This window comes from Tribolium castaneum, chromosome 1, assembly GCF_031307605.1.
Source record: "Tribolium castaneum strain GA2 chromosome 1, icTriCast1.1, whole genome shotgun sequence".
In the NCBI taxonomy this organism is placed as follows: Eukaryota; Metazoa; Arthropoda; class Insecta; order Coleoptera; family Tenebrionidae; genus Tribolium; species Tribolium castaneum.
The window spans coordinates 13,964,219-13,979,085 of record NC_087394.1 but is presented as its reverse complement, the minus strand read 5'-3'; the positions used below and the strand labels follow the sequence as shown (position 1 = coordinate 13,979,085).

Genomic DNA, 14,867 nt, shown 5'->3' with positions numbered 1-14,867 from the left:
GGAGCTGAGAGAATTCAATTATTTGATGTTATTTTTTTTTAGACAATTAAAGCCGCTGATATTGCAACAGTTAGAAAATTAGGGAAACCGCCTTATCTCATCACGCTTATCATGGATTGTGTATTGATTTACTTCAAACGGAAGCTTGAACCGGTTAAGGCCGATCCTGAAAAAGGGTTTTTGATTTCGTCATGGACTGAATCACTTAAGGTTCTTTAGTTTTTAAAATGACTTGGAGTAATTTTTTTTTGTTTAGGTGATGGCTGATACGAAGTTTTTGAATAAGTTGCAGGAATATCCAAAGGATACGATTAATGCAGAAATTGTTGATTTGCTTCAACCTTACTTTGCTTTTCCTTTGTATACGTATGAGAATGCCAAAACGGCTTGTGGTAATGTTGCAGGTCTAATTTCTTGGACTATTGCAATGGCTTCATTCTTTGAAGTCAATCGAGAAGTATTGCCTTTGAAGGTAAAGTATTTGAAATGCAACATCAACAATACGAGGATATTTGGGGACAATAGATGTCAAAAAGTTTCAATTTATTTTTTAAAAACAAAGATAGATGTTCAGACCTGATTTTAACAATAACTTTAACAATACCTATTACCCTTCTCCCCTGATAAGATAGATAATGCAGAGGTAATACTTTATTCAGATTTAATCAAAAGTAATGCATAAAATTCACTTGTTTAAAAAAAATCGTCGCACAGTTGGAATTTATTTTTTTAAATCCTATGTATATTTCGACAACTCGACATTATGACATCGTTCGTTTTGTAGTAATAACATGATTTTTAATTTTTTTAATGACAACTGTCATTTTTAATTTGTGTTTCAGATATTACACAATTTTATCTTTTAAGTAAGTATAAAAAAATTCAAAGAAGAAAAAAACAAAATAAAACAAGTTACAAAAAATATTGATAGAATTATAAAAAGAATAATAAACAGTATCTTTTTGCTCTTGTTTTCTTATAATAAGTAAAGTTTTTTGTTCATTTTTTTGTTTATGTGTCCTTAAGTGTTTTCATGCTAACTATACAAAAAATATATAAAAACCAAGCGCCGGTTATATGTCAAGAACAAAAAAATAAAGCCCTCTACGTTTAATTATCAATATTTTATACTTTTTTTTCTTTATTTTTTTAATTTGGATCTTTTTCAAAAGGATCAAGATGTGTACTATCTAAAACAGTGAAAAAAACTGTAGATTGTTATTTTAGAAAAAATTAAGAATGAAGTTCCAAGTCAAAAATGAATAACGTAATGTTAAAATGTAGAATTAAAAAAAGATCGACCAGTTTGAGGATCTTTTTGAAAAATGACTTATAATAACAAAGATGTGAATTTTGTGCATTAATTTTGGGTTCAGATTATAGTGCTACCAAGTGTTACTTAATAATGAAAAGTAAAATTATACAGTAAATTATCATATAAGCTGTTTTAAAACTAAAAAAAACTCCAATATCGCATTTTCTCTTAAAATTAGCTGTTATAAATTATTTATGCAATTCAAAAAAATAATAGCTAATGTAATTTATTCTTTCAATGAATTAATGACTATTTTGAAATTTTATCAACCTTATTTAAAAAAATAATTCGGTAAAATACGACGTTGGCGTTTTTGTAGTTTTGAAACAGCTAATACTTTGATAAAACCACTTTTATATGATGAGATATTTGATACAACGTTTTTTAAATTCATTGTTTCGGTAACAGCCCCTGAATTCATTATCAATTTAGTTTACTATATATAATACTATATATAACTTTACTGTATAATTTCTTTTAATAAAATTAGGACTTATTTTTAACAAACTTTTAAAACTATACTCACCAGCAAAATTATCGCATCACATGAGAAGATTAATTTTTTACTGAATAAATTTAAAGTAATAAATTAATCAAAAACTAATTAATTAACTACTTAACGTTAAATTAAACTAAATCTACAACTTATTGATTGTCAAAAAAGCCAAAAAGTGAATTTCATTTGGATCAGTTTTTTTGGCTTGGACAAAGTCTACTAAGGCAACTTTGGCATTTGGAGGCAATCATTATTACCTGGAATTACCTCCTCAAGCCTGGATAACTACCTCCCTTCTACGTGGCCTGCTATGATATTGATAATTTGACAAATAATTAGCTAGCTATAAAGCTACACCAATATTGTTTTAACAAAACTAATAGCCATCAAAGTTATACTTGAAAATGCTATTATCCTATATCATCAATTTCAGTACGATTTTCAGAACGCTTAAGTCTCAAATCCTGCAATTTAAGTGTTGCAATAATTTTGCCGGTGAGTATATTTTGTGGCATCACTTTTCTTCAAAGTAAAGAAATTTTAAAACATTAGTATGTTCACAGTAGAGTATTTTCTCGATATTTATTCACGAAAGGCAAAGTCACGACAAAATTCAAACTTTTCTCATCTGTCTATTTAAAGCGTTAAAACTTAAGTATACAAACTGAGAAAAATTCTATAGCAACTAATATGGACAGAAACAAAGAGCATGGTTATTATATTACAGTGACCACATTTTTTGACATTTCAATGTTGTACATTGTGAACATTGTTAACAAGTATAATTTTTCTTTAAAATAAGTTATTGAAATGAGAAGGCAAAAAGGAATTTAAAAAATAAAATGTTTTTATTTTGTAACGATCTAAAGCGTATATGTCCTACTGTTAATTTTAAGTAAATACTTAAACTAATTACTAATTGTTTCAAACTATAAATGCTGCTGTTGTATTTCTTGACTTTTAAAATCCTCAATTTTTTTCGTAAAATTTGTTAGAAAAAAGATGAACCTTTCCTTCAATGACTCATTAAAATGCACAGGCTAACCTGGCCATCCAACAAGCCAAACTCGACAAAGCCCAAGCCGAATTATCCAGTGCTATGACACTATTGGCCGAGAAAGAAGAAGAAGTACGACAATGTCAAATTCAATACGAAGAAGCAATGAGACACAAACAAGTCTGTTACATTTTTCCAATCAATAGTTGTTAAAATAATCGATCAAATTTCAGGAAGTGTTTGATGATGCAATGAAAGTCAAAAATAAAATGGACTCAGCTACCGCCCTTATAGACGGTCTAGCCGGTGAAAGAATTCGATGGACCGAACAATTGGCTCAATTCAAAGCGGAAACAGATCGACTAATCGGAGATGTGGTCCTTTTGGTCGGTTTCCTCAGCTATTCTGGACCATTTAATCAAGAGTATCGAACAAACATGCAGAAATTTTTGCTCGAAGCTGTGCTAAAGCGTAAAATTCCGGTGACGATAAGTTTGAATATCATTGACAGTCTTACGGACACGGCAACTGTAAAATTTTGTAATTTCAAACATAAAGCAAAAATATTTGTCTTGTGTTTTTCTAGATTGGAGAATGGAATTTGCAAGGTTTGCCCACTGACGAACTCTCGATCCAAAACGGGATTATAGTCACAACTGCGTCCAGATTTCCCCTCCTGATTGACCCCCAAAGCCAGGGAAAATTCTGGATCAAGGCAAAAGAAAAGGAAAATCATTTACTCGTCACTTCGCTCAACCACAAATATTTCCGAAACCATATTGAAGACGCCGTTTCGCTCGGTTATCCCATGATTGTCGAAGACATTAACGAAGAATTGGATCCTGTCCTAGACAACGTACTTGAAAAAAATCACATTAAAGTCGGAACAACGTACAAAGTCAAAGTTGGCGACAAAGAAGTGGACGTTAATCAAGACTTCCGAATGTACATCACCACCAAACTTGCTAACCCTTCCTACACTCCTGAAATTTTCGCACGAACTTCCGTCATCGATTTTACCGTCACAATGAAAGGTTTGGAAGATCAGCTCTTAGGACGTGTGATTTTGACCGAGAAGAAAGAACTGGAAGCTGAACGAACGAATCTGATGCGCGATGCGACAGCGAATCGACGAAAAATGCAAGAATTGGAAGCCAATTTGTTGTACAAGTTGACAACGGTGCAAGGATCGCTCCTTGATGATCCCACGGTAATCGATGTTTTGAACATTACACGAAATACGGCGAGTGATATTCGAGAAAAACTAGCAATTGCTAAAGAGACCGAAATTAAGATTAATGCCGCCAGAGAAGAGTTTCGTCCGGTTGCCACTAGAGGTAGCGTTTTGTATTTCTTGGTGGTCAGTATGGCAATGGTCAATAATATGTACCAAACGTCCTTGGTCCAATTTTTGGAACGATTCGATTTGTCCATGCACCGATCTGAGAAAAGTAACATTACATCGAAACGAATCGTTTTTATTATCGACTATCTGACTTTTGAAATTTTTAAATACAAATCGCGAGGTTTGTACGAGATACACAAGTACATGTTTGTGCTTCTCATGTGTTTGAAAATCGACCTGGAACGTGAACATATAACACATGAAGAGTTCCAAAATTTTATAAAAGGGGGCGCCGCTTTGGACCTTAATACGTGTCCCCCTAAACCGGCCAAATGGATAACGGACATGACGTGGTTGAATCTGGTCGAATTGTCGAAACTTCGCCACTTTCAATACATTGTCCAACAAATCACCGCGAATGATAAGCTCTGGAAGCATTGGTTTGATAAAAATGCACCAGAGGAAGCTGTGGTACCTGATGGGTACAATAATTTGGATACTTTTAGGAAGTTGTTACTGATTCGGTTTGTGACATGAGTTTTAATTTTGGTCAAGTGTTGTTGTTACGAGAATTTTTGTAGTGCTTGGTGTCCAGATCGCACGATAACTCAAGCAACTAAATACCTAGCTAGTTCGTTGGGTCAAAAATTTGCAGAACCTGTTGTTTTGAATTTGGAAACGTTGTATTACGAATCTCGAGCCATGACACCGATGATTTGCTTTTTGAGTATTGGGTCTGATCCGACTCCGTATATTGAACAGTTGGCTAAAAGACTTGAAACGAAGGTTAGATCGATTTCGATGGGGCAAGGACAGGAAGTACATGCGAGGAAACTTATGACACAAGCTTTGTCCGAGGTTTGAATCTAGTTACTTTGAGTTAGATTGAGTAATTAAGGTACTGGATTTCGTTTTATTTTAGTTAGAGGCACTGCTATTATGTTTTTTCGACACTGACAGTGGCTTTTTCAGCTTGCAAAATTGTTTGTTAGATCCCGATAAATGCAAAAAATGTCAAAATTTGAAAAGCTAAATGTGAACGTAGTGCTATTATCAATTGTTGGCGGAATTTAGAAACATTTGGGTCGGTTTATAGAAAGCGAAATTAAAATTTAATTCAGTATTAAACTAAGTCAAATTGAGTTGCAATTTATTGCATTGACAAACGTCAATTTAATCATTCATTTGCGATTAAAACGATATGTAAACCGGCCCTAAAACTTTAATTATCGACAAACTAAATTTTAGCTATACTAGTTTGAAAGACAACAATGGGGAAACTAATGAAATCTTAAAACTACAAACTTCTCAAAAAAATAGCAAATAAACATGTGCAACTCAATTTTTTGAGGTATCAAAAAATTAATAAAAATTAACAATGTATGTAATTGGTGTGAAATAGCAAGCATGAATCTTTTGTCATTAGGGGCATTCAATACAGCAATCGATGACAATGGCAGGCGTCGTGCTTGTTCAATGAAAAGCAATGAATGTTAATTGCTTAAATTTTTTGTCATCGAAGAAATTTTACGATGAAACTTTTTAAATAGATTTGATCTGGAAATACGGGGTGTCTCAAAATTGACGCCCGTGCGTTAGGAATTTGACTCAGGAGGTTAATACAAATCGAAAGATAAGAGTAAAAAAATTTCCAATTGTCTTTAGTTTTCGAGTTATTGATAAAAATGTAAATAATAAGCTTTATGCTGTCTTTCCAATTATTTGTGGAACATAATTCATTAGTTGATGTTAGCGATGTTAAAATTCTTTGGATCACTTTGTCTAGTGAGGAGTATTATTAATTTCCTTCGGTTTTGTACGTTTAAAATGATACGATATTACTACATTATTACATTCGAGATTTTGTCGATTGTTAAAAGCTCGGTTATAAGTTAGAGGTGTTTATGATGGCAATGCCGCTACAGAGGCTAGGGCATATGTAAATCGCATTGTAGCGTATTTTTTGACAACAAATTTGGTAAATTCGCTTGTAATAAAATTTAATGTTTACATTTTAAATTTTAGTTTCGTATCAATAACTTGATAATGAAGGACAATCGGACAATTTTCCACTCTTAACTTTCGATTTGTTTTAGTCTTTTGAAGCAAACCCTAAAAGCACGGGCGTCAATTTTGATACACCCTGTATAACTTTACTTTACTTTAAAATTTCAAAATTTGATTTTCATGTGAGTTCACGGTTAACATGTGGATTTGGTTCTAAAAAACGTAATGTGTTCTACGAGTCATGGATCGTGGCATCGTGTTCAATAAACGTTCGAGGCGGTTATAATCGGACAGATTAGATTTAATTAATCGATGCATTTGGACTTCCACAAGTTACTTGATGCACATTCATTTGAAAAAAATACAGTTTCCCCAATTTCAACAGATATCTTAAACCCTATCGCTTGTATATACAAAATTAAAAACGATTCTGAATTCTGAATTCAATTTGGAGTATGAAAATCTGGAGTATAAATTATTTGAACTATCTAACTCAGTCTCCTTGATGGATTTTTTTTGTTTTCTACAGCTTCGACTATTATTATTAGAAAGCATTACAAAAAAAAAAACAGCACGCCAAGGGGTAAATCGCACCCTAATTTGTTTTACACCAGATTATTCTCAAGATCTCTGATTTACTCATAATTTCTTCTAATATCTCTGATATTTTCCTATTTTTTTAATGTGTTCCGTGATTTCTTCTGGTTTACTCTTTTTTGGACGCATACCAAATTTTGTAAACCAGATACTTTAAGATTTTCTCTTATTAAATCAAAATATACTATAATTTCCTTTGATTTTTTCAAGATTTTCCCTATTTTGTTATAAGTTATAACATTTCCTGTAATTTCATCAAGATTTCCTCCGATTTCCTTATTTTGGGTAAAGCAAACCCAAATTTTTGTACACCAGAGTTCCTCTGATTTAATCATAATTTCCTATGATCTCCTTTGATTCCTTCAAAATGTCCCCTGTTTTTTGTAAGATTTCTTGTAATTTCATCAAAATTTTCTCAGATTTCTTCAATTTTGGTAAACCAGACCCCAATTTTTGTACACCAGATTTCCTTAAGATTTTGTCTAATTTACTCATAATTTCCTTTGATTCCTTAAAGATTTCCTCTATTTTTTTAGTAATATTCTGTGATTTCTTCAGTTTCAGTAAAATGCACCCCTAATTGTGTACTGCTTAACTCATAGTTTCCTATAATTTCCACAAAATTTCCCCTATTTTGTTTGTGATTTCATCAAAATTTCCTCCGGTTTCCCTCTTTTGGGTAAACCGGACCCAAATTTTAGTACACCAGATATCCTCTAATTTAATCATAATTTCCTACGATTTCCTTTTATTATTTCAAGATGTCCCTAATTTTTTTGTAAGATTTCCTGTAATTTCATCAAGATTTTCTCTGATTTCTTCAATTTTGGAAAGCAAGACCCCAATTTTTGTATAGCAGAGTTCCTTAAGATTATCTCTAATTTACTCATAATTTCCTTTGATTCCTTCAAGACTTTTTTTAGTAAATTTCTGTGATTTCCTAAGTTTCAGTAGATTGCACCCCAAATTGTGTACATCAGATTTTCTCAAGCTTATTTTTGCTTTACTCATAGTTTCCTATAATTTCCACAAAGTTTCCCCTATTTTGAGATGATTTTCCATCATTTTCTTACTTTGGTAAACCGCACCCCAAATTTTATACACCAAATCTAATTTACTCATTCTTTTTACTGATTTTTTTCAATTTCTTTAAAATTTCCTCCAATTTCTCAATTTTGTACACCAATTTCCTCTATGGTTTACCTCTCGTCACATTAGTTTTCAGTTATTGTGCAATGTCCGATCCGATCAAATATTAGGACCTTTAGTTACTATAGGTTTTAACAAGATACTTCCATTTCTAATATGGTACGTGTTTCTACACACTACTAATTCCAATTATTCCAAACAATTTACAGAACTTAGTCATTATGTCCTTATTGCTACCATATATGATTCAATGGACGGCAAAATTCAACTATAAATTCTGAATGTATTACAGAGTCTAGGTCATATTTTTAACAAAGTTCAGAGTGGCTGCAGATAACTTTAGGTTTATAACTGTTATTAGACGGTTAAGAACAAATGGGAATACATCTACAATCGTAAGTTATACTCGTATCACTTATTATTTGGTGTCCCAACACCCAACTTCCTTCCACAATCACGAACTGTGAATGCGCAGAGTTGTTTATGCAGTAAAAAAGTTCGATGTGTTTATCTTCTTTATTAAAGAGTCATTTTTGATTTTCGACAGTGTAAATAACGCAATACATTTTTGAAAAGTCATTTTCCGAATACCCAGACAATTTTCCGCAAGGACCGCAGGACATTTTGAATTGATTTAATTCTCCATGTTGCTTATGAAAATCTAGAGGAACAGCCGTCTTGCTGTCTAAACTATCTAACATCAATAAAAGTACCAAACTTTAAGCGAAATAAAGAGAGATTTGGAATCTTCAGACAATTTTCCTTAGGAAAGCTAAAATTTGAGCTGTTTTGACCCTTTATTTTGCCGAACGGTTGGTAACAATTACTTGAGGTCTAAATTTTAATAAACCATTTCTTGTTTCTTTTAAACAAAATATAATAGATTTTTGCTTTTGTTGTTAGAAATTAGATAATATACTGCCAGTGTCGAAAACATGAAACAGCATTACTTCTATCTGTGACAGGATCCATTACCATACATTTTAAGTTTATTTCATCCGAAACGTGAAACGGAACTATTCGGAAATAAAATTAACTAGACGCCCTCTGGTGATGACTTTTGAACTATGTCGAAAACAGTAAAGAAATTTTCGTAATGCCACATTTAACTGACATTTAATGAATTGTTCAACAATTTTGCGTGTATAGTGTTAATTACTTACAATAGAAGGAATTACTTTAAAAGTAAGTGGTGGTAAATACTAGCGTTGACTTTGGTTCTGTAATTTTTCGTGGTATAAAGTGTTTATTGTTGGAACATGAAAGTGGATAAAAAGTGAAAAATATTTAAATTTTGATTACAAAGTGTTATCAAACAGTTGTCTAATTAAAGATTATAAGTAATGGATCACAGCGAACACAAAGTTTGGCTCAAGAAATCAATAAATTAGTGAAGTGTTATGAATTTTAGGTTAGAATTTTCCACTGAAAAAATTATGAAATGCTGCGGTAAATCTACAAAACTACAATAAAGATTAACAACTGCTGATACATTTAAACGTAAATTATGCTAAAAGGTAGGCTTTTCAATGTCTTTGTAATAATTTTCCAATAAAGAAAGTGAACCAAACAGTCATTCGTTATTCGTGTTTTCCTCGTCATCTCTCATTTGTCAACATAAGTTTCTTGCATCAAAGATGCAATAATCATTCCGCATAGGCAATATAATAATTGTGAAGCCCCAAAATTCGTACAACGCTTAAAATATCCGAATAAACATTTGCCCGCCATTTATGGTTACTGTTTTCGACCTAGCTCAGTGGCGCCCCCAACGGTAATTTTACTTCCGAATTCATTAATTAAAAACTTTTCTTCATGTTTTACATAGAAATAGCTTTGTCATTTTCGTGTGTATGTAGGGTTTCTGGGCTTTATTACAAAATTGCCACCTCTCGTTGGATTATATGAATGAGGTGCTGTTGCAATTTATGGATTTGGAAAAAGGGGTCGGAACGTACCACCAGGACTTTAGACTATGGATTACGACCGAAGTGCATGAAAATTTCCCAATTAGTTTGCTCCAAATCTGCATAAAATTCACAAATGAAGCTCCATCAGGTGTCAAAGCTGGACTACAACGCACCTACACTTCAATGAACCAAGACATGTTGGATTATTCAGACGCCTGGCAATACATTCCTCTAGTATACGCCATTTCATTTTTGCACACAGTCGTGCAAGAAAGACGAAAATACGGCCCTCTAGGCTGGAATATACCGTACGAGTTTAATTCAGCCGATTGGTTGGCTAGTTGTTTGTTTGTACAAAATCACTTGGACGATTTGGACCCCAAGAGAGGAGTGAGTTGGCCCACTGTCAGGTTTATTGGTTTAAAAATAAAAATTATGGTAACACTGTTATAAAAATTTGAAGGTATATGTTAGGGGAAGTCCACTATGGGGGACGAGTAACCGACGATTTTGATAAACGACTTTTGAACACGTTTTGTAAAGTGTGGTTCCACGATGAAATGTTCCACGACGATTTCATATTTTATGAAGGTTACAAAATTGTGAGATTTAAAAATGTGTCAGAATACGTGAGTCATATTGAGACTTATGCAACAAGTGATCCTCCGCAAGTCTACGGACTTCATCCAAATGCTGACATTACGTATTGATATTATTTTGCTGTCGTAACTAATTTTTTAAAGATAAATTCGTAGTTATCAAACAAACACGATTGCAAGCATGTTTTATACTATGGTCTCTATTCAGCCTAAGGAGGCTGGAGCTGGTGGTGGTGAAACAAGGGAAGATGCGGTAACAAGACAGGCAAAAGAAATGTTGGAAAAGCTTCCATCGAATTACGATCCGTACGAAGTGAAAGAAAGACTGCGAATTATGGGAATTTTAAATCCTTTGAATATATTTTTGCGACAAGAGATTGATCGCATGCAGAAAGTCATCACAAATGTACGGACGACTTTGAAAGACTTGCTACTTGCGATTGAAGGGATTATAATCATGAATGAGGTAAAATTGCCACAATAAATAATAAAAAACACAACACAAATTAATTTTGGTAAATTATGATTTAAATTAGAATTACAAATAAAATTATGGTCTACGGAATACTATAACTTAGGATACCAGTAAGGTAGTAAAACGTCCCGGTTCTCAATAGTTACGTTAATGGCGCCAGAGAGCGCAATTGTTTCAGAGCAATGAATTTAAAAAAATGTCTGTATTTAAATAACGGTTAGCCAAGGCAAACAAGAAAAATACAGGCAAATAAAGGCAAAATTTATGTCGTTCACTATATTTAAATAAACTTTTTTTCAAAACACTGCAGATACAGTTACAGATACAGCAAAAATGCTTGTAAGAAAGTTGAAAAGAATTAAATTTCCTACAAAAAAAGTTCGCGAGACCATAGTATATAAATAAATTAAACTTCAGTATGTTTTTTTATTTCAAAAAGTATCATGCTCAAAATTTATGAATAACAGTGACGTACACATTTAACTTAATTCTAATGAAACTCACTATTTTCTTGATTTTTCTCGTGTATTTATTACTGTTCTAATTTAGTAAGCCCTAGTTAACATAAATAAGTGCGTATTGTGTAATGAAACCGTTAAAATTTAAAGGGCGTTAATCGTTGTTCCTATACCAATAACCAATAAAATTCTTAGATTTTCAATTTTAACCAGTGTTAAATTTTAACCGCCCGTTAAAAAAGTTACAGAATACGGGCTATAATTGCAAATTTTTAAAGCTATTTTTTAAAATAAAACTTTGAAAGCACATAGCGTAAAATCAAGTTTTGGGCACATAGTCCCTTCATACTTTAACGCCTTCAATTAATGAATTATTGAATTTGCTTCAGTGAGACGCTCCTAAATAAATATCAAAATAAATATTACAAAACGTTATAATGCACAAAATTAGATTTTAAATTGGATTTATTATCGAATTTAAAATTTTGATTCTTTTATAACTTTAGTTTTTTCTTTGTTTTGTTCACGAAGTGCATTTAAAATTTTTCGTAAAAAATATATTCCATTTAAAAAATGCAATTAGTACTGCTTCTGTCCAGTTAACAAATTAACGTCTTCGAGATGTTGTACTACTTTTAGCTGTAGTTAGTTACTCCTTTTGTAATTTGTTGTAACTACATTTAAAAAAAGCTGATTGCAATTTTCCAGTAAGGTGGTATAAAAAGCGTTACTAAAATAAATAACCTTTTAACAAAGATAAAGATTTAAGTGTTAACAAAGTTATAAATATAAACAAAATTTGTTCCAATGAGCAAAGTGAAAATAATGGACTTAGTTGCTAATTTAAGCAAAATTCCAGCACATAAAAGACAACTTTGAAAAATTCCACTTACTCATAATTTGTATAAAGGTTGATTTCGAATGTTTTAACTTTGTAGAATAGAATAAACAGAAATTACCTATACAATCAGGCAACTCCGTTAATCAGTCATACCAAATAAAAATACGTAGGAGTATTAAATATTTCATAATACTAGTTTAAAGTTATATTTCGGAAATAAAAAAATATCTGAAAACAATTCTAAACAGAAGTTCAGAAGTTTGGAGCTTATCTTAACAGAAATTGTTAAAGCAAACAATACTTTAGAGATTTGGGGCCGTATGAATAAAATTGAGTAATGCTTTTACTTCAAATTTTGCAAGTACATGCTGTAAATGTCTAAACGGCATGAACGAAAAATATAAGTAAAAAGCATATTGGGCGAATATTTGCTTCAACGTCGAAGTTTTACTCAAAACAAAATGAAAAAAAAAGTAAATGCTTTTTTCATTGAGCATTTACTTCAAACTCGAAAATATGGTGGCAGTTGTGCAACTAAGGGTAAGAAAAAACTTATAAACAACCTCGCGAACCCTTAGGAAAAGTCTTTATATCGGTTTAAACGAAAAAATCTTTATGCTTTGGCCAGGTATTTTTTGCTAGAGAGCAACGAAACATCCCTTTCAAAACATTTATAACATTGAAAACTTCACTACAATGATTTAGTTTGAGAGCAGATTCTCCAAAAAGTTAAAGTATTTACTCTTATTTTATATTCATCCGAAGTAAAGGAAGAGCAAATGCCTTTACTTTTTATTTTAAATATTTGCTTTTACTTTTTACTTTCAACTATTTAAAAAATTAACATTTTTCTTTTCTGTATCTTTTTTCTTTTGTATCTTTAACCGTAGTTGCAGTGTTTTAAAAAATATAGAACGAAAGGCAAATTTTAAAAATGTAAATAATTGTTTTCTCATGTTTCTCGCAAAAATTTTAGTTGTTAGTATCTCCCAGTCAATTTTTTCCAAGTAATTAGTGAATTGATTCAATTTACATTCTTAATTTAAAATGATAAAACGAAAGCGCCATAATTTTTAGTCTGCCGTACAATTTTTTTTTAAACAGAAAATTGTACAATTTTGTTTTATTTCCCAATTTATTGTAGTCGTTGCGAGACGCTCTCGACAACATCTACGACGCTCGTGTTCCGTTTGTATGGAGAAGAGGTTCATGGACTGCCAACACACTTGGTTTTTGGTTTACAGAGTTGTTAGAAAGAAATGCCCAATTTAGTACTTGGTGTTTTGGTGGCAGACCTTTGACTTTTTGGATGGCTGGATTTTTCAATCCTCAAGGTATAAATTTACTAATTGAGCAATTGTTTTTACGAAATCATAAAAATAGGATTTTTGACTGCAATGAAACAAGAAGTTGCTCGGGCCCACAAAGGCTGGGCTTTGGATCAAGTCAAGTTACAAAATATGGTGACAAAGAACATAAAAGAGGAAATTTTGCAACCTCCTTTGGTAAACAATCTCGTGACAAGATTATGGATTTGTTTGAGAATGCTGTCTGTTTTAGGAAGGTGTTTACGTTCACGGACTGTTTCTTGATGGTGCCGGTTGGGATCGCAGAAACGCTAGACTTAATGAGTCGATTAATAAAGTTTTGTATACCATGATCCCGGTTGTGCATATTTTTGCAACATATGGGACTGAGTTGAAAACGACGAATCTATATGTCGTATGTGGAGTAGTGAGGACTGTTGCAATTTTGTAAAAATTTTAAATTTTCAGTGTCCGATTTACAAAAAGATGCGAAGGACTGATTTAAATTATATCACCAGTTTGTATTTGCAAACTGTGAAACCGCCAGAACATTGGGTCCTTCGTGGAGTGGCTCTACTGTGTGATACGCAGTAATAAATGAATTGTTGATGTACTTTTTTAATATAATTTTTCTTTCATTTTTGTTTTACTGTAACCTATGCCAAAAATGCAAAATCTATCTGACACTCTTATAGAAAGAAGATGTAAACTGTTAATGTGAAACACATGGAAACTTTTCTACTTTTATTTCTGAACAAATAGAACTTTTGTGCAACTCCTTTTAGTAAACTTTTAGGAGTTGTATTGGCAGTGTTGGGCTAGGTGTCATCAGTCATTACTGTAATCTCGCAGCTGTAATCTAGTGTGTGATCTGTCAACAGCGTCAAGTCGTCTATTAATAAAGCACGAATAATTAACAAAATTAAGAGAAAACAGTTTGAACAGATTTTGATAAACTAAATAAAAACAGGAAGTAGAAAAAATAGTATATTACACTCGTTTTATAAAATTTAATTGTAGCACTCATTCTATTGGAGCACTCTTAAAAATTTACTTGAAGGAGTTGCACAACAGTTATCTTTGAAAATTTACGAGCGTTTAATAACTATAAAATCTCCAACCTCAAATTTTTTCTCAAAATTAACTGTTGCAATTATTCAAGCACTTCAAAAAGAGATATAGCTAGTGTAATTTATACTTTCAATAAGAGATTTAATCATTTACTTTCGGTTCACTTTCATAAAAACCATTGTGGCGGAATTGACTAACCTGTTACCATGACAACTCATATAAAAGTTAATGCCAAGAGTACCCAATTCCACCACAATGGTTTTTATGAAAGTGAACCGAATGTAAACTATTTTACAATTT

General features: G+C 32.0%; 1 protein-coding gene across 1 annotated transcript in view; it reads left to right on the top strand.

The window, feature by feature from the left end:
* Positions 1 to 14,134, top strand: part of LOC655188 (dynein axonemal heavy chain 8) — a 57,443-nt gene extending 43,309 nt beyond the window's left edge. The window contains exons 41-53 of the mRNA XM_015978363.2: positions 43 to 210; positions 257 to 472; positions 2,851 to 2,988; positions 3,042 to 3,338; positions 3,395 to 4,677; positions 4,735 to 5,011; positions 9,766 to 10,226; positions 10,280 to 10,519; positions 10,572 to 10,881; positions 13,334 to 13,523; positions 13,573 to 13,694; positions 13,750 to 13,911; positions 13,965 to 14,134. Coding sequence (XP_015833849.1) covers positions 43 to 210; positions 257 to 472; positions 2,851 to 2,988; positions 3,042 to 3,338; positions 3,395 to 4,677; positions 4,735 to 5,011; positions 9,766 to 10,226; positions 10,280 to 10,519; positions 10,572 to 10,881; positions 13,334 to 13,523; positions 13,573 to 13,694; positions 13,750 to 13,911; positions 13,965 to 14,090 — 3,990 coding nt within the window. The 3' untranslated portion in view covers positions 14,091 to 14,134. The remainder of the gene's footprint in view (positions 1 to 42; positions 211 to 256; positions 473 to 2,850; positions 2,989 to 3,041; positions 3,339 to 3,394; positions 4,678 to 4,734; positions 5,012 to 9,765; positions 10,227 to 10,279; positions 10,520 to 10,571; positions 10,882 to 13,333; positions 13,524 to 13,572; positions 13,695 to 13,749; positions 13,912 to 13,964) is intronic.
* Positions 14,135 to 14,867: the final 733 nt, after the last annotated feature.